At 38.7% G+C, this 18,066-nt stretch overlaps 1 protein-coding gene across 1 annotated transcript; it reads left to right on the top strand.

The window, feature by feature from the left end:
- Window positions 1-13,141: 13,141 nt before the first annotated feature.
- LOC125873830 (uncharacterized) lies at window positions 13,142-16,388 on the top strand. The gene is made up of 5 exons (XM_049554678.1): window positions 13,142-13,374; window positions 13,573-13,680; window positions 13,752-13,879; window positions 13,967-14,291; window positions 16,187-16,388. The coding sequence occupies exons 1-5, from the start codon at window positions 13,142-13,144 to the stop codon at window positions 16,386-16,388; spliced, it is 996 nt and encodes a 331-aa protein (XP_049410635.1).
- Window positions 16,389-18,066: the final 1,678 nt, after the last annotated feature.

Genomic DNA, 18,066 nt, shown 5'->3' with positions numbered 1-18,066 from the left:
ACTGATGCCCTGGCAGATAGAGAAACTTCATAGACAGGATCCTTCTTTACCTCTTTCTATATCTTATATTTCTTCAACTATGGATACTGCCATTATTTGCATTTGAGGACAAACGCTATTTTTTGTGTGGCGAGATGAGGCCCACACCTTTTGTGCTGATACTTGTGTGTGCTATTTGTGATTCTGTGTTTTGTATATATTTGAGTTTGTCTGTTTTAATTGTGTTTTTAAAACTGCTTTGCAATTGTTTGAGCTTGTGGCTCCGTTTCCGTTTATTTTTAATTGCAAAATGATTTTGACTCTTCCGAAAAATTTTAAATTTTTCGCACATTTTTACCACCCCTCGTGAGTTGAATGTGGTTGTTCTTTTACAAAATTTGAGTCTCGGTTTTGATCAATACCGATGACTTGAATAGTGCTCTCAATTGAACGAACATGAATGTACTGCTACGGTGAGGCTAAATAAAGTTGCATAGACAATATGTGAACTTTTTACATCTCGTTGTGATTAGCCATTTATCGAATTGATTATCGTGTAATGACCGTTGCACACTAGCAAAAGTGCGTAGTCTTGTTTGAATTAAGTTTCAATGCCTTGTGTGATTAGCTTACTTTGAACCATGCATGAATAAACCCAGAATTTGCCCTGTTAGTTTGATTGATTTAGAAAGGTTTTCTCTTGATATGATCTTAGGAAATTTTAAAGAGTGTGAACCAAATTTGACATATACCTCTTTTTTGGTCTACCTATGAGCGCGTGAAACTCTTTTGAACACCCCTTGAGCCTTACCTTTATTTGTAAGAACCTTGATGAATCCTAGACCTTACTTGACCCACTACCTATAATCCTCTTAATTTGTGGTTTAGTGAATAGCCAACTTAGGCCAAAAGTCTAAGTTGGGGGTGTGGTGAAAAGGAAAAGGAGAAGTTAAGAAGTGCAAGAAAAGTCCCCCTTAACCCATGGTATTGCATAAAAGTGGAAACCCCTTCAATTCAAAAAAAAAAGGGAATAAGATACGAAGGAAATCGGGTTTCCAAGCAATCCATGAAGGTAAATAAAAAGATGACTTAGAAGCACTAGAAAAAGAAAAGAAGGGAATGCCTTGAGAGTACCACATCTCACGAGAAAGAAGTCACTGAGCCTAAATGACCATATATTCGCACGCATTCCCATTACAAGCCTTACAAAGACCTTTTTGATATTGAGTAAGCTAAATCGAAAGTCGATTGGAAAATAAGGGCAAACCTATGGGTGAAAGCATGCATTGTGTTCCTCTTTTCTGAGTGTGAGTGTTGCATCTGATTCCTGATCTTGAATTGATGAACCTCTATGTGTGAATATGGAATTTCTTCATGTGAGGGCATTTAGATACTTTTTGTTGAGCTTAAACTTGCACAAGTAGCAAGTATTGTGAGCGTGAGAATCTTCGATAATGATGTGTCACAACCTGAATCTTTGAGTACACAATTGATCCTTGCATAAGTAAATTGAGTCTTGTTGTGTGAATTCATGATTGAGTCTTATGTAGCACTGTTTGAGACCCTTTTTGAGCGGCTGAACTTGAGTTTGCTTGAGGACAAGCAAAAGTTTACGTTGGGGTGTTGATGAGTCTATAAATTGGACTAATTTAGGGCTTTATTTTGATAAGAATAGTGTCCTCGAATGCTTATTTTGTCTCAATATCTGATGAAAACTCTTATGTTTCAGGTATTTGAAGTTTTATTGAAAGCATGGACACTTAGGCGCAAAAAGGAACAAAAAGGATGAAAAGAACGAAGAAGTTGAAGCCTGAGCATTGCCAAGCACACTTGGCGCATCGCCGAAGGAATTCACTCCGCCCATTGTTCCAGTACGCGAAGCCCTAAAGGAGAAGGATTAAAAAAGCGATGAAAGGAGCAGTCAGCGCTTCACCGAATATTTCCGTGAAGCAGTTCTATCCCGCCCAATGGTCCAGAACGTGTAAATGCTGAAGGCAAGCACGAAACGGTGATGAAACAGAAGAAGGGTGAGTCGTTGAGTCATTCGGCGATATCGACTAACCTCGCCGAAAGATCCGCCAGCACTATTTTCTGAAGTCTATAAATANNTCTCTCAAGTTTGGAGAGGGTTTTGTGGGAGACTTGAAGAGAGAAGGATTTCATCTTCCCCAAGTTGGAATTGGGTCTTCTCCATTCTTCTCCCTTTGCTTAAATCAAGGTTTAATTTCTTATAACCATTTGATTTTAGTATCATTTTAGGTGTATTTTGTTATTTCTTGATGTGTGGCTAAAAATCCTCATTCTTGGGGTGTGATTTAGCGAATATGTGTTGATATTGTTGTTGGGTTTTGCTTGCTGGTAGGTTAGATGTATTTTAATGGTGATTTCACCTAGTGGTGGTGGTTTAATTTAATGGGTTTGTAGTTGCAAATACAAAACCACTCATGTGTTTTCGGCTTGCCCGAGAGGGAGGTCATGAAACCAAAACCACTAGACTGATGGCCTAAGAAGTGGGTCGACATGAGGTTCTGCCGAGAAGGTGAACCCTAGTCCCATATCCTAACACTCAGCTCGAGAGAGTGAGTGGGGTAAGGAGTAGGCTGGTCTTCATGCGACAAGTGGGTGTCCGAGAGGAACCTATGTGAAACGGGGTAAGTTGCCCGAGAGGGAACTTATTTCCATCTAAAGCTTAGCCTAGTCACTATTATCTTGCAAATCTCCTATCGAAAGCATGTACCCAACGATTTATCTCAACTTGTATTGCGGTCATACCCCAAGAACTTTCTCCCATACTTGATTTTCTTGTTTACTTTTGTTGTTTTTACTACTTGTGACAAAAAACCCCAATGGATATTTGACACTTTTGTGTCACCCCCTTTGATTTACAATATTTTTAATCGTTAATATCTTTAGCTACGACTAATTAGAACTAAATTTTATTTTCTATTAATTCTCAAAATCACTCCCTTGGGACACGACCCCAACCTATAGTTGGGTTACTATATTATCGACGGTCGTAGACACTCATACCGTAGGTTAGTGTCGTTGCTCACGATAAGCATCACTTACCCCAATCATATCGCTCCAGTCCCCGACTGAGCATAGCTAGGACCGACACACGACTATGAGGAACCTCCAAGTTCACAAGCACCAACGCAGTGAGAACAACAAATTACAAGCCCTATGGGGGGGGAGGGGAACATAACTACGAGGAGGTAAAACACACTCTAAAGTGCCTAAGATCCAACATAGTCTAAGGCCACAGCGTATCAATCCTAACAAGGATAGACAAGAGCATCTACACCATAAGTGAAACAACTATCCTAAACTAAGGATCCCAACGTACACCCACACTAAGCCCAATGCTCCAACAGAATAAAAAAAAGATGGAATAATAAGAAAAAAAAACTAAATAACTGGAAAATACCATCCAAAATTACATGAAATTTATACTAGGAATTATCTAAGAAGTCATATAAATAAAGTAGGCCAAACCCTACCTCAAAGCCGATCATGAGCGCATGGAATCCACCACACATGAGCTATCAACTACTGAAACATTTTTGAATGCCACTACAATATAACATTTTCAGTTACCACGTCATTATGAACACTTGGATATTAAAATTACAATAATCCAAAATAGACTCAAAATCAAGTCAAATATGGGAATGTGGGACCCGTACCAGGAATCCCGAGTTTGACTCCGCCAAAAAGTCATAATCAACTACCTGAACTTGTATCCCAAAATGGGACACAATTCCATGCTCGAAACAACTCTGGCAACACATGCAATAATAAACCAACAAAGAACAACAACAATTAGACAAGACAACCTAGAAAAATATGAATTCACCTCGAAAGAAGGATGCCCGATGACTTCCTATCACTCCATGGTGTAGCCACAACCCCCAGAATCACCCCAACACTTTGAATCACTGATATCGGAACATAAATGAATGAGAAATTTCCTTTAGAAGTTTGGAATACTGGCAAATTTGTCTCACGGGTCTTAATTATAAGACTAGTGATTTGGCATTTGCGAAAATGGTGTCCCTCACACAAACACGGCCAGTCAAGCCTTAGGGTTCTGCAAACGAGCAAGATCAACTACCAAGGCAAAGTGAACGTGACCTTGGCTCCGCAAATATGGGGTCTCACATGATTGCACCAACAACCAACACACCAGCTATTGGGCTTAGACCCTAAGTTCTCTGATAAGGTGCTTGGGGGTCGTTCAGATACCCATATGTGCAACCAAAATATGCTACCCCATCAAATTCACCATTTCGAACTAAACAGAACCATCAAAATTTCTATCTGAGATCATTTCGATGAAAAGTAAGTCCCATACCCAAGTTCCACTTTAAGCTAAAAACCACAATAAGGCTCAAAATGAGATGAAAAGCCTCGGGAACCACATGAAATGTCATTCTAGACCAAATTCGACATTCCAAAGCTAACTGCACTAACAGAATTCTCATCCAAGCATGTTTACCAAGAATGTTGATCAAAGTCTAACTTTGGCTTAAGCTTTAAAGTTAAAATGCCTAATGGTAAAAAATCACACCAAAAGTCTCGACGCCCGAACTATCCATGTCCGTAGCCTAAAATGGCCCTCCCAAAGGTGATGAAACATTCAGAATTGCATTTTGAGGCTATTTTCCTGAACTTTTGACTGAATTCAATGTTGGAGTTTCAAAGGCTTGAAAACATAAAAAATTGCACAAATAAAAATAATGATCTAGCGAAAAAATTGCCAGTCCTAACAAGTAATAAATGGATTGGGGTCGGGATAAGAAAAAACTGAATGCTGAAAAGATCGAAAGACAAAAAAAATGAGTTGAAGGGTCATTTGTCACTCCTCAAGCCTACACCCTGGTTTTGGCCGGCACTCGAGAACCATTATTGCTCCTCAAGCGAACCTTTGATCTGGCTCGATACTCAACGAAAGACTTACTTAACAATATATGAGTTCAATTTGCAAAGATTAACTCAATGTCTCAAGATAAATAACTTAGAATATTTAAAGTACTTAACTAGCCATAAGAAGGCAACTCAAGTCCTAAACATTAACAATGGAAATGAAAAAGACTCCTCAAAACACTACTGTCAATGAAGCCTCTAATAACTATGACAGACGTCGGGACAAGACCCATGACATCTTAATAAGACTAAAAAATAAAAGTGGAATCCTTTGGAAGCAAGGAGGCTCACCAAAGTTAATTGGAACTGCAAGTGATATCAACGAAGCGCATGTTGATCACCCTGAATACATGTATCTGCATCATATAAAGATGCAGGCCAAATGTCATCAGTATATTGAATGTGCAAGCATGCAAGGGGAACTCTAAAGCATAGGCTTATATAAGCTTGAACTGATAAAAAGGAAGAACATATTGACCTCATCTCAACTCAACTCAAGGATACTCAACTCAATTCAATATAAAAGCAACAATAAAGATGCAGTATAAAGAAAACTTTTGAAATAGTAGATAATAACTCAATGTATATAAAAAAAATACAATAGTAAACTCTTTACTCTTATTTGGGAGATTCTCTAATCGATAACCATCACTATGAGCTATGTGATGATACAACGTCTCGCCTACGCTTCCAAAATTGTCTTAAACCTTACCGGAGTATAAGATATCCTCAACTAAGTGGATCCACGAAGCTATGCTTAAAAGCAATAAGGAATCATCTAAAAAGTATGATCATTTACCTATATTGCCATACATGGTTTATGAGGATTTTGAGTTGTCTGAACTCATCCCCATATCGGTGCTCAATACTACTCCCAATAATATATAACCCATTCTCATATATTTTTAAAGAAAACATAAATCCTCCTCAATTTGAGATAATTACTCAAAAAAATTCTCTTAAAAGAGATGATGCTCAAAACTCCCCATAAACTCATTTAGAAATCAGTGGTTCTCTCATTTTAGATGTAAAAGTGTTACATACTTGCGAATACTTAGTCTCCTCATACTCATTTTGAAAAGTGAACTCAACTTTCCTGATCCTCATACTCATTTACTCAAGTCTTAAAACAAGTTATAAATAATTGTAGAAAACTTCTCAAAAGGACTAAAAGGACTTTCTCAAACTTTACTCTTAATCTTTCGTAAGATTTGAAATGAAGATTTAAGAGTTGTGATTTGGAATGTAGGATCTCTCAATGATTTAGGAAGGTTCAGATAGTTGATAATAAGAAACGAGCGCAAACACTTATAGGAGAACACTGGCGCAACACGAAGAGGAATTTTTATTTTTGGTCGCGAAATGATTTTTTGAGGCAGAGGACTCTGACTGAATTTTTTAAGTGTGCATATTTACTACAAACAAGATTAGATCATAGCTATACTTCAGTAAGAGAATTCTAAACACCACTCCACGGTAGTGGCACCATTATTGATAATGCTAAACTACACTTCATCCATTTCTAAGTGTAGGCGATCGCAATCTTGTATAAACCCAACGAAGAGTTGGGGTCGATCCCATAGGGAGTGATAGGTACACAATTCAATTACGAAGTGAAAGGAATGTTCTCATCAATTGTAGCAACAAAAATTATCGAAATCATTAGAATAAATTTAAAGGGTTGAAAACAAGTGTCAAATGGTGGGATTAGGATTGTTAATTAACAACTCCCTAGAGCTCGTTTGGATTGGCTTAAAAGTCGGTCAAACCTACTTTTAAGTCGGTTTTTGACTTCTGAAAGTGTTTGGTAAATATAAAAAATAACTTAAAATAAGTCAAAAATGACTTAAAATAAGTTACGAAGAGTTTGACAAGGTAAAAAATGACTTAAAATAAGTAAAAATGACTTAAAATAAATCATAAAGAAAAAGTAGGTATAGCCCTACTTTTAATTTTTTGACTTAAAAGTCTTTCAGTTTGACTTTTTATTTTTGACTTAAAAGCTACTTTTTAAGCCAATCCAAACGGGATACTTGGGGATGTGATCGATTAATTGTCAATTTCGCTATACGGGTGATTACTAATTGCCAAAAGCCGTTGAAACTTACTGGGTAGGCTAGGCTTTATATGTAATAGTCATCTCTCCATCAACTATCACTATTAAGTGAGTTCTCTCAAACCTTAACAAGCATCATACTAAAAACAACCCAAAACCTCAATTTACCAACTCTCTCGAGCTAGATAGGTAGGATTGAATTAAGACTCACTCTCTCGTGTTGAATCCACAACAACCCAATCACTAGAATTATCAATTGATAACTTTAATTCTAAAACCTCTTTCTCAAGAAAGCATAGAATATTAGACTAGAACTGCATTTACAACTACAATTCTTGAGTTAAGACTCAATTATCAATTGAACCCACTTCAAAACAACAATTAACTCAATAATTACTAACACCCATAAGCTAATTGAGATAATTAATCACATAATCATACCCCCAAAAATTGGGGTTTTAGCCACACATTATAAAAAGTAGGGAAATATTACCAACTATGCTTTCAATCAGCTAGGTAACAAAATCCAAGTCTTCACAATGCTTCAAATTAACTTTCAATCAAAACCCAACTCAAAACTCTACTTAAAAACTCTAAGAATGGAGTTTTGAATCAAAATTTCAAGGTAAAAACTCTCAAAAACTCAGAACAGTTGATTCAAATTTTGGAACTCCCAAAATCTTTTCAAATTTTGCATTTATACTCTTCCAGGTTTCAGATTTTGGACTGATCGGCAGAGTTAGTCGAGCCTCATCGACCAGGTCGGTGGTGCGCCATGTAGCCCTCTCCATCACCTTCTTGTCTTGTCTCTTCACCATTCAAACTCTATAATTTTAGGTGATCAAAATCATTATTGGCGATCCATTCAGCAGTTCCCCGAACGTCCATTTCCATCGCCAAGTTTGTTTTTCACCAGGGCTGGCATGCTATAACTTTTGGTGTGCTAAAGTACCATTCAGCGAGTCACCGATGGTCTTGGTGATCGTCAGCTTTTCTTTTCTTCAGCTTTTCCGCTCCTTTTTGTCGTAATGTCCTTGTCTTTCTCTTTTCCCTTCATAACTGCAAATTAGCATTTAAACATCAGTTTGTACTACAAAATAGGCATCGAGGACACTAATACTATGAATAACAAGCCTTAAATGAGTTGAAATCCCAGACTCATCAATAGCACATAGGTAATGACCTCAATGTTAGGATCTTTAATGATCCATGTTTACCGCTGGGACAATCATTATTTATTCATAGTACCCCCGATGAAGACTTGTTTGAGTTGCGGATGATAGATATTTTTTATTGGGATACAAGAATTTGGAATTCCCACAAGTTGGAGACTCTTCTCCATTGACGAGATAGATTGCATTAAGCAAATTCCATTGGATTTACTTCCTGGGATGATCAATGGATGTGGAAATTTGATAGGAAAGGACAATACACCATCAAAAGTTAGTATTCAGAGCTGCACAATGCTACTTCACCTATTCCAAATGAACAACTTTGACGAAAAATCTGGAAATTGAAGATGCCTCCTAAGGTGTTGAATTTTGTTTGGAGAGCTTTGAATGGTGTTCTTCCAAAGGGTGATAACTTAATGAATAAGAAGATTCTTCAATTCAACGTATGTACGATATGCCTTCAAGGGAAAAAAACAATATTCCACTATTTAGTCGAGTGTAGTGTAGCAAAACAAATTTGGCTTAAATCATCATTAGGATGGTGACAATCTGGACCACCGCTATTGGAATGGTTTAAGTCGTTGATTGATATTGTTACTCTTGATCAATTATATGAAGCTATCATGATCCTAAAGGAAATTTGGAATGCTATAAATAACTTTGTGTGGAAGAGAAGATCTCTAAGACCTAAAATTTTTATCCTAAAGGCAGCTCAGTTTCGGAAAGATTGGACTATGGCAAGACCACCAACCTCTAGTTCTTTTGAGATAGAACCTCATTTTGCAAAAAAATGGTTTTCTCCTAGTGAGAATATCTTTAAATGCAACATTGATGCTTCTTGGGATGTTGCTTCGAGAATAACAGGAGTCAGCATGCTAGTTCAAAATTCTCATGAAAGCTTAATCAAAGGCCGCTCTATTAAATTAGGTAGACAAGATGACCCACTTATGGCAGAAACTTTGTGTGTTCGATAAGCACTAATCTAGTTAAAACAACAGCTCGTAGCAACACCAATAATTATAGATATGGACAATCTTTTGGGTATTCAAGCGCTTGAAAGAGACTGCGGAAACAACTCTTACTTTGATGTTCTTATTCAAGATTGTAAAGTAGTCTCATGTTGCTTTACTTTTTTTCATTGTCTTTTGTTAAGAGATCGGCGAACCGGCGTGTCTACCAGTTAGCTTGGGCTTCGGGTTCTATGAATGATGCTACAGAGTGGATAATGCATCCCTATATTTTATTCTTGATGTAATCAACTTTGATTTGGCAAATAATTAATCAAAATGCCTCTTTCAAAAAAAAATCAATCAAATTTTTTATATGTTTTTTTAAAAAAATAAGTTGTCAATTATCATGATTTATAGTACTTTGCGTAATGTTCAAATATAGAAAAAAAAATTAAAAAAATTAGACAAACAAATTAAAACGGATCAACCACAAAAGTTACAGAAATAACCTCAAAGTGCTCAAGCAAGCATGTTTACCTGCTGCCCAGTTTTTATGCAATTTTTTTTAAAATATATAAAAGACTAAAAAATAAGACAAACAAATTAATACGAAAGAACCACCAATAATTATAAAAGCACCCTCGAAGTGCTCAAGCCGACTTGTTGACCTACTACCTACTTGAGCACGTGAAGCTCCCTCTTATAGTATAGTAAAATATATTAGACAAAAATATACAATTTATCAAACCATAAAAATATTCTAAATAACAAAAAAATATATAACACTTTTTTTATTGAAATTATATCCACTACATGACTGTTACATCCATGATAAAATAAAAATACAAGTCTCTCTAGGCTTGTAACACCCCGCTATTTGAAAGAGCTAAAATTAGAAAGAACCATTTTTGGAAAGAATGAAAATCTGAACTTTGGCAAGTTATGTTAGGTATGAGTTTTGGGTCAACTTAAAACAACCATAAATCATATTACGTGAGAAGTTAGGTGGGCTAAAAGATATAAAATGAAAGGTCTTTGAATTATATTTTCAACACCACCAAGTTTGCTGATTTTCGAACCCGTATGAGGGAGATATGCTCGTTTAAAGTCGGGTTGTCCGGATAAGGAAAGTCACCCGGATTTAAAAGGGGTATTTTGGTCTTTTCATTACCTAATAAATTTATTTCATTTTAAGTAATTAATTAGGGGTCTAAACTGATTTGGTTTAGTTTACACAATTACAAATTACATTAGGGCTTTGAGAGAAGAGAAAAGAGGAGAAAAAAGGAGAACGAGGAGAAAAGTCAAAGCGTTCTTGGAGATTTCTTGCGGAATCGAAGTTGTTTCGCCAAGGGTTGATCCCAAAACAGGTGTGTGAGTTCACATATTGTTGGGTTCATTCACCCACGTGCCAATCATGTTAATTTTAGTGTTAAATTCATTCTAGAAAGTTTAAGGTTGATGTTCTTGAATTGTGTTCTTGAAATTGACTTTTGTTCTTGAGATAGGGATGGGATTGATGAGTTGTTGAGGAAATCATGTTGATTTTAGAGTAGTGCTTGATTATATTTTTGTGCACGTGTATTGGGTATCTGAATCTAAAAAGATGAGAAAAAGAATCATATTTACTCAAATTAAGATCAGAAAATGAGAAGAAAAATTTGTCAGATTGAACTGGGAGGGGTGGCGCGACGCACCACTAATGCACCAGCAGGGCTGGCGTGGAGTGCCAGCAGTGCGCCAAGATTGAGCCTCTGAACTTTAGGGGTTGGCACCCCGCACTAGCAGTGCACACGGGACGTCTGTCCCCACCCTTTTTCCGTTATTTAGCCCGACAGAGTCCTTCAAAAGTGTACTAACACTTCCTATTTATTCTAACTACTCTGAATGACTTCTAAACATCTAGAAATCATCCGTAAATGTAACACCTCAAAAATCAAACTTAGACTTTGCAGCAAAAACAGGTGGACCACGGAGCCCTTCATGGGTCGTGGACTACCACACGAGCCGTGGGAAGGCTCGTAAGGATCAGACAGACCCACCAGGGCTCAAGCGTCAGACCACGGAGCCCACCATAAGTCGTGGTCTTGATGACAGGTTGTGGTGAGGCTCATCGAGCTGAGCCATTAGTCCCCTAGCCCAAGTGAAGGACCACGGTGACCTTCACAGCCCGTGATCCTTCACACGGTCCGTGAAGTGGACCGTAGAGGAGGGTGCCAGAAACAGTAGCCACTGACCGTTTGACCACAACACCCTTGACGGGCCGTGGTCCCTATGACGGTCCGTCATAGGGCCCGTCGATAGCCTCTCCAGATTTTAAGTTAGGGGTCGTTTGGTCTTTTCCCCGATGCATTGGACACCTAAACTATGTTGTTTAACCCTTAAACTATGTAGTTTTGGTTAGTTTAAGCCTAGTGACTTAATCAGAACCTACCCTAATCAATCATTCACCAAAAATTCATCAATCTTAGAGAAAAAAAGAGAGAAAAAGTTAAGCAGTCTTTCAAGAACACACAACAAGGTTTCCTTAGTTCCAGCCCCGAAATCGAAAGATTTCTCTGTGAATTTTGTCACCAGGTATGTGGGATTTCACTATTGGATTCCTTTCTTCCACTAGGTCCCTAGAATTCAGTCAAAATCTTGATTCCCTACGTATTGTTTAGACCTAGGGTTTCTAGAACTTTAGATAATTGTTGTGATTCAGTTGTTATGGTATTCTATATCATGTAATCATGTTTTCGTGACCTTGTGCTTAGTTCTTTGCATGAAACTCATAACCCTAGTGGTGTAGATTCATTTAGTTCATGGATTATACTAGCTAGGTCATTCTAAACCTATATGCATGCCTCAGATTTATAATGTATCATTACTAGTACTAAAATGTTGCATTCTCAGTTAGCATGTCGGAATATTGAGCTATCCAATATAATTCAGTTATGTTATATCGTACACGATTCTAGTTGGGAGTAGACTTAACACCGAGCATACTAGGGTTCAGTGTACCCGTATAGTCCAAAAACTACGTGCCCCGTAGGTTTATAAGTCCCCTATGTGGGCATCATATTTAGTGATCACGCCAGTCATGCCTCTATACCCTTGGCAAGGTATATTGGGTCCTCTCGATAGGGCGTATACATCGGACTCCACATTTAGCTCACGTGGTTTTATGTCGGTTATTAGTAGCTCCCACAATTAGACTTTAGTGCATTTGACTAGGTTTTCAGTTTTAGCATATTATGTACTTGGTCATTGCATTCAGTTCATTTCAGTATGTTTTTAGTATTTTCCAGCATGTTCAAATTATATTATTGCTTAGTATGTTTTGCTCAGCTTTTATCCTATCATGCATGCACAGTACATTCCAAGTACTGATACATACTATGCGCTACATCCTTTCATGATGTAGGTTCAGGTACTCAGCATCATGATCACGCATAGATCGGCTCTCGATCTCCATTTCAGCAGCTTCAGTGGTGAATCCTCGTATTTTGAGGACAATAGACATGTTTCTATATTTAGTCTTTTCATTTCAGTTTTCATTATTTGCTGGAGTTAGTTGGTGGCATGTCCCAACAGCTTTAGTCAGTAGAGGCTTCTTTTCAGACATACTTTAGCTTCAGCCTTAGAATTGAGTTTAATATTTCATTTGCTATTGAACTCATAAGTAGTTTATATATTCAGATCATCTTTGAGTATTCCCCACTATTAGTTATATCATGATTTAGCTTCTGCATCGTATCATTTTTTATAGATATATTCAACTCTTCTAATGATATGCCAGCTCAGGATTAGCTTGGGGTCATCCATGATCCTAGGTCCCGTGTTTACGTCAAGGGGGTAGCCTCGGGGCGTATCAAACTTGGTATCAGAGCATTAGGTTCAAGAGTCCAAAGATGTCTGAAAGTCGCACTAAGTAGAGTCCTTTTCATGGGTGTGAAGTGCACCACATCTAATGAGAGGGAAGCTACAAAGTGTTATAGGAAAACTTCACTTTCTTGCTATTATTATCGTGCGTGGGTATGATCTCCTTTCTAACTTGTCGTTATGCGTTTCAGATCATGCCTCCTCGTACAGCTAATGCAAGGAATGCTAACGCAGCTCCTCCAATACCAGATCGTGAGGTTTTGAACGCAATGTTTTGGAATGCTATCCAGCTTTTGGCTCAAAGTATGGCAAACCAGAACAATCAGCACACCCCAGTTCCTACCAATGCTAATAGTGGGGTCAACAACAGCCAGAATTCAAGATTTCATTGGGATGAATCCGTCAGAGTTTCTAGGGTCGCAGGTTGGTGAGGACCCATAAAATTTCATTGATGAGGTCAAAAAGATCTTTGGAGTGACGAAAGTAACTGGAATGATAGGGTAGAGTTGGTATCCTACCACCTTAAGGATGTGGCTCACATTTGGTTAACACAATAGAAAGAAAACAGGGGTACGGATGTAAATACTATGACTTAGGAATGCTTTGCTGGAGTTTTTCTGGACAGGTTCTTCCCAAGAGAGTCGAGCGAGTCTAAGGCTCAGGAATTCATGAAGTTGAGGCAAGGTACAATCTCAGTCCAAGAGTACGGACTCAAGTTCACCCAACTCTCTAGGTATGCTCCACATATGGTTGTTAATTCGAGGGCATAGATGACTAAGTTTCTGTATGGAGTATCTAACTTAGTGAAGACAGAGTGAACGAACATATGTTGTTAAAGGAGATGAATATCTCTAGGCTCATGACTCATGCTCAACAGGTTAATGGAGATAAACTTACGGAAATGTCTAAGGACAACAAAAAGGGTAGGGCAGGTAACTATTTGTACTCTCAGCAGAAATCGGGTGGTGGAAATTGCTCGTAGTTTCAGTAGAAATCTTCAGCCCCAGCACCTTCGACAGCTAGTGCTCCATCTCCCAGGTTTGGACAAGATAAGAAAGGTAGGGCATCAGGCTCTAAGTCTCAGGGGAGTGCTTCAGGAAATAGGACCTATCCAACTTGTCCAAAATGTGGTAAGAACCATCCAGGCGAGTGTCTTGCAGGGAAAGAAGGGTGCTTTGGGTATGGTCAGTATGGCCATAGGTTAAAGGATTGTCCTTCTGCCAAACAGAGGCAAGGAGGTAACAACTGTACATCTCAGTCCACAGCTTCAACAGCACCAGCAGGTCGCCCAACTCAGCAGGGTGTTTCATCTAGTATAGGTGGCGGTCAGCGCAAGAACAAGTTGTATGCTCTTCAGGCTCGCCAGGATCAGGAAGATTCTCCCGATGTGGTCATTGGTACGTTACGAGTATTTCACTTAGATGTTTATGTTTTGTTAGATCCAGGGGATATTCTTTCCTTTGTAACTCAATTTATAGCAGTCAACTTCAGTGTCAGCCCTGAAACTCTTTCAGAACCCTTCTCAGTCTCTACTCCAATTGGTAACCTAGTTTTAGCTAGATGGGTATTCAAAAATTGCCCTGTCACAGTCTCCAAGAAAGTCACCTCAGCAGATCTTGTAGGGTTAGAAATGGTAGACTTTAATATTATTCTAATCATGGATTGGTTACATTCATGTTATGCCTCAATTGATTGTAGAACTAGGATCGTTCGGTTTCAGTTTCCAAACGAACCAGTCTTAGAAAGAAAGGGTAGTAGCTCAATGCATGTAAGGGGTATGTCTATCATCAGGTTTGGGTTAAGGATTCAAACTCTGAAACCCCAACTCTTGAGTCAGTTCCAGTAGTAAATGAGTTTCCAGAAGTGTTTCCACAAGATCTTCCTAGAGTTCCTCCCGAAAGGGAAATTGACTTTGGAATTGATCTCCTTCCAAATACCCAGCCTATTTCGATTCATCCTTACAGAATTACTCCTATTGAGCTTAAAGGATTGAAAGATCAGTTGAAAGACCTTCTAGATAAAGGCATCATAACACCTAGAATTTTTCCATGGGGTGCACCAGTGTTGTTCGTGAAAAAGAATGATGGTTCTCTAGAATGTGCATTGACTACCGTTAGTTGAACAAAATCACCATCAAGAATAAGTATCCCATCCCTAGGATTGATGGCTTGTTGTTCCTAGTTGCTTTTCTATGATAGACCTTAGATCCGGCTATCATCAGCTTAGAGTCAGAGATAGTGACATTCTGAAGACAGCCTTCAAAACTCGATATGGTCATTATGAATTTGTAGTTATGTCTTTTGGACTAACAAATACTCCTGCAGCTTTCATAGACTTAATGAATAGGGTGTTCAAACAGTATTTGGACTTATTCATTATTGTCTTCATTGATGATATCCTCATCTACTCTCTAAGTGAGGATGAGCATGCAACTCATCTAAGAGTTGTTCTGTAAACTCTCAAAGATCGCCATTTATTCGCTAAGTTCAGCATATGTGAATTTTGGTTATAGTCTATATCTTTCCTTGGTCATGTGGTTTCTAGTAAAGGAATTCGAGTGGACTCTCATAAAATAGAGGCAGTGAAACAATGGCCTAGACCCACGTCTCCAACAGATATCAGAAGTTTCTTGGGTTTGGCAGGTTACTATAGGAGATTTGTGGAAGGATTTTCATCCATAGCTTCACCATTGACTAAGTTGACTCAGAAAAAGGTTAAGTTTCAGTGGCCAAATGAGTGTGAGAAAAGCTTTGCCAAATTAAAAACTAAGTTTACTACAACTTCGATTTTGACTCTACCAGATGGTTCAGATGGTTATGTAATATATTGTGATGCATCCAGAGTTGGCCTAGGTTGTGTGTTGATGCAGCGAGGTAAGTTCATAGCTTATGCTTCTAGGCAGCTTAAGGTTCATGAGAAGAACTACCCAACTCATGACCTTAAGCTTGTAGTTGTAGTATTTGCCCTAAAGATTTGGAGACATTACTTGTATGGTGTTCACGTAGATGTGTTCACAGATAATAAGAGCCTCCAGTATGTGTTCACCCAGAAGGAGTTGAATCTTCGTCAGAGGAGATGGCTTGAATTCCTCAAAGACTATGATATGAATGTGTTTTACTATCCTGGTAATGCTAATGTAGTAGTTGATTATCTTAGCAAATTATCTATGGGTAGTGTAGCACATGTTGAGAAATAAAGAAAGGAATTAGCAAAAGATGTTCACCGGCTTGCTTGCTTAGGAAACGTCTTACAGAATCGTCAGATGGTGGAGTAATAGTTCAGAATAGATCTGAATGTTCATTGGTAGCGGAGGTTAAGCAAAAGCAAGACAGTGATCCTATTTTGCTTCAGTTGAAAGGGGTAGTTCACCAACAGAAAGTAGAGATTTTATCCCGGGGGAGATGGTGTGCTTCGTTACCAGGGTCGCTTGTCTGTTCCTAATATGGGTGAATTAAGGCAGCAGATCTTTACAAAGGCTCATAATTTCAGGTATTCCATTCATCCAGGTGCCACTAATATGTACCGTAACCTATGGGAAGTCTTTTGGGGGAATGGAATGAAGAGGGACATAGCGGATTTTGTGGCTAAGTGTCCTAATTGTCAACAGGTTAAGGTAGAACATCAGAAACTAGGAGGTATGACTCAAGAAGATTAACATTCCTACATGGAGGTGGGAAGTGATAAACATAGATTTCATTACAGGTTTAGCTCATACTCGCAGACAACATGATTCCATTTGGTAATAGTAGACAGAGTTACTAAGTCCGCTCACTTCTTGGCTTTCAACACTACAGATTTTATAGAGGACTACGCCAAGCCTTACATTAATGAGGTAGTTGAGGTGCATGGGGTTCCCTTGTCTATCATCTCAGATAGAGGTCCACCGTTTGCCTCTCATTTCTGGAGATTGTTTCAGAAAGGTCTTGGTACCTAGGTAAATCTCAACACAGCATTTCATCCACAAATGGATGGTCAGTCATAGTGTACCATTCATACCTTAGAGGACATGTTGAGAGCTTGTGTGATCGATTTCAAGGGAAGTTGGGATGATCAGCTACCTCTTATAGAGTTCGCCTACAACAACAGTTACCATTCCAGTATTCATATGGGCCCTTATGAGGCACTATATGGGCATAGATGCAGATCTCCAATTGGTTGGTTTGAAGTAGGTGAAGCAGCATTGATTGGGTCAGATTCGATTCATGAAGCTATGGAAAAAGTTCAGCTCATTAGAGATAGACTTAAGATAGCTCAGAGTCATCAGAAGACCTATGCAGATGTAAGGAAAAGGGACTTAGAGTTTGAAATTAATGATTGGGTTTCCCTGAAAGTATCACCTATGAAGAGGGTGATGAGATTTGGCAAAAAGGGAAAGCCGGTCCCAGATATGTAGGTCCTTACAAGATTCTAAAAAGGGTTGGAAATGTGGAATATGAGTTAGAGTTGCTAGCAGAACTACCAGCAGTTCACCCAGTCTTTCACATTTCATAGTTGAAAAAAGTGTGTGGGTGATCCAGCATCGATAGTGCCATTAGAGAGTGTGGCTGCGAAGGACACTCTCACCTATGAAGAGGAGACAGTTGAAATCCTTGATCGCCAAGTTCGTAGGTTGAGAAATAAAAAAGTCGCTTCAGTGAAGGTTTTGTGGAGGAGTTAGTCCATAGAGGGAGCTACTTGGGAAGCAGAAGCAGCCATGTAGGTCAAGTATCATCATCTCTTTCCTTTTGATTCTATTTGAGCTTGAGGTAATAGTTCCTCTACAGTCTCTTAGCTTACTCTTGCGTAAACTCAGTCTTAGTATTATGTTTCTTCAGTTGTTCTTGCATTTTTAGCATAATTGCATGTTCTTGAAACTTAGTTCAGTTAGATATCAATTTCTAGTACTTAGTGGTACGGATTGCAACTCCTTCCCTCCATACTAAGCTAGTTTAGGCTTCATTCGAGGATGAATATTCCCAAGGGGGAGATATTGTAACAACTCAGGCCGTGGACCACCACACGAGGCGTGGGAAGGCTCGCGGAAATGAGACAGAGCCACCAGGGCTCAGGCGTCAGACCACGGGCCGTGGTCTTGATGATGGACCGTGGTGAGGCTTGTGGAGTTGAACTATTAGGCCTC

This window comes from Solanum stenotomum, chromosome 8 (assembly GCF_019186545.1).
Source record: "Solanum stenotomum isolate F172 chromosome 8, ASM1918654v1, whole genome shotgun sequence".
NCBI lineage: Eukaryota > Viridiplantae > Streptophyta > Magnoliopsida > Solanales > Solanaceae > Solanum > Solanum stenotomum.
This window is presented reverse-complemented; position numbering and strand designations above follow the sequence as displayed.

Excerpts from the sequence above, each read along its gene's own strand:
- LOC125873830 (XM_049554678.1), top strand. The coding sequence starts at position 13,142 with ATGCCTCCTCGTACAGCTAATGCAAGGAATGCTAACGCAGCTCCTCCA. Across the intron at positions 13,375-13,572 it reads GTTTCTAGGGTCGCAGGTTG|GTTCTTCCCAAGAGAGTCGA; the intron begins GTGAGGACCCAT and ends TTTTCTGGACAG. Across the intron at positions 13,880-13,966 it reads CAACAAAAAGGGTAGGGCAG|CTAGTGCTCCATCTCCCAGG; the intron begins GTAACTATTTGT and ends CACCTTCGACAG.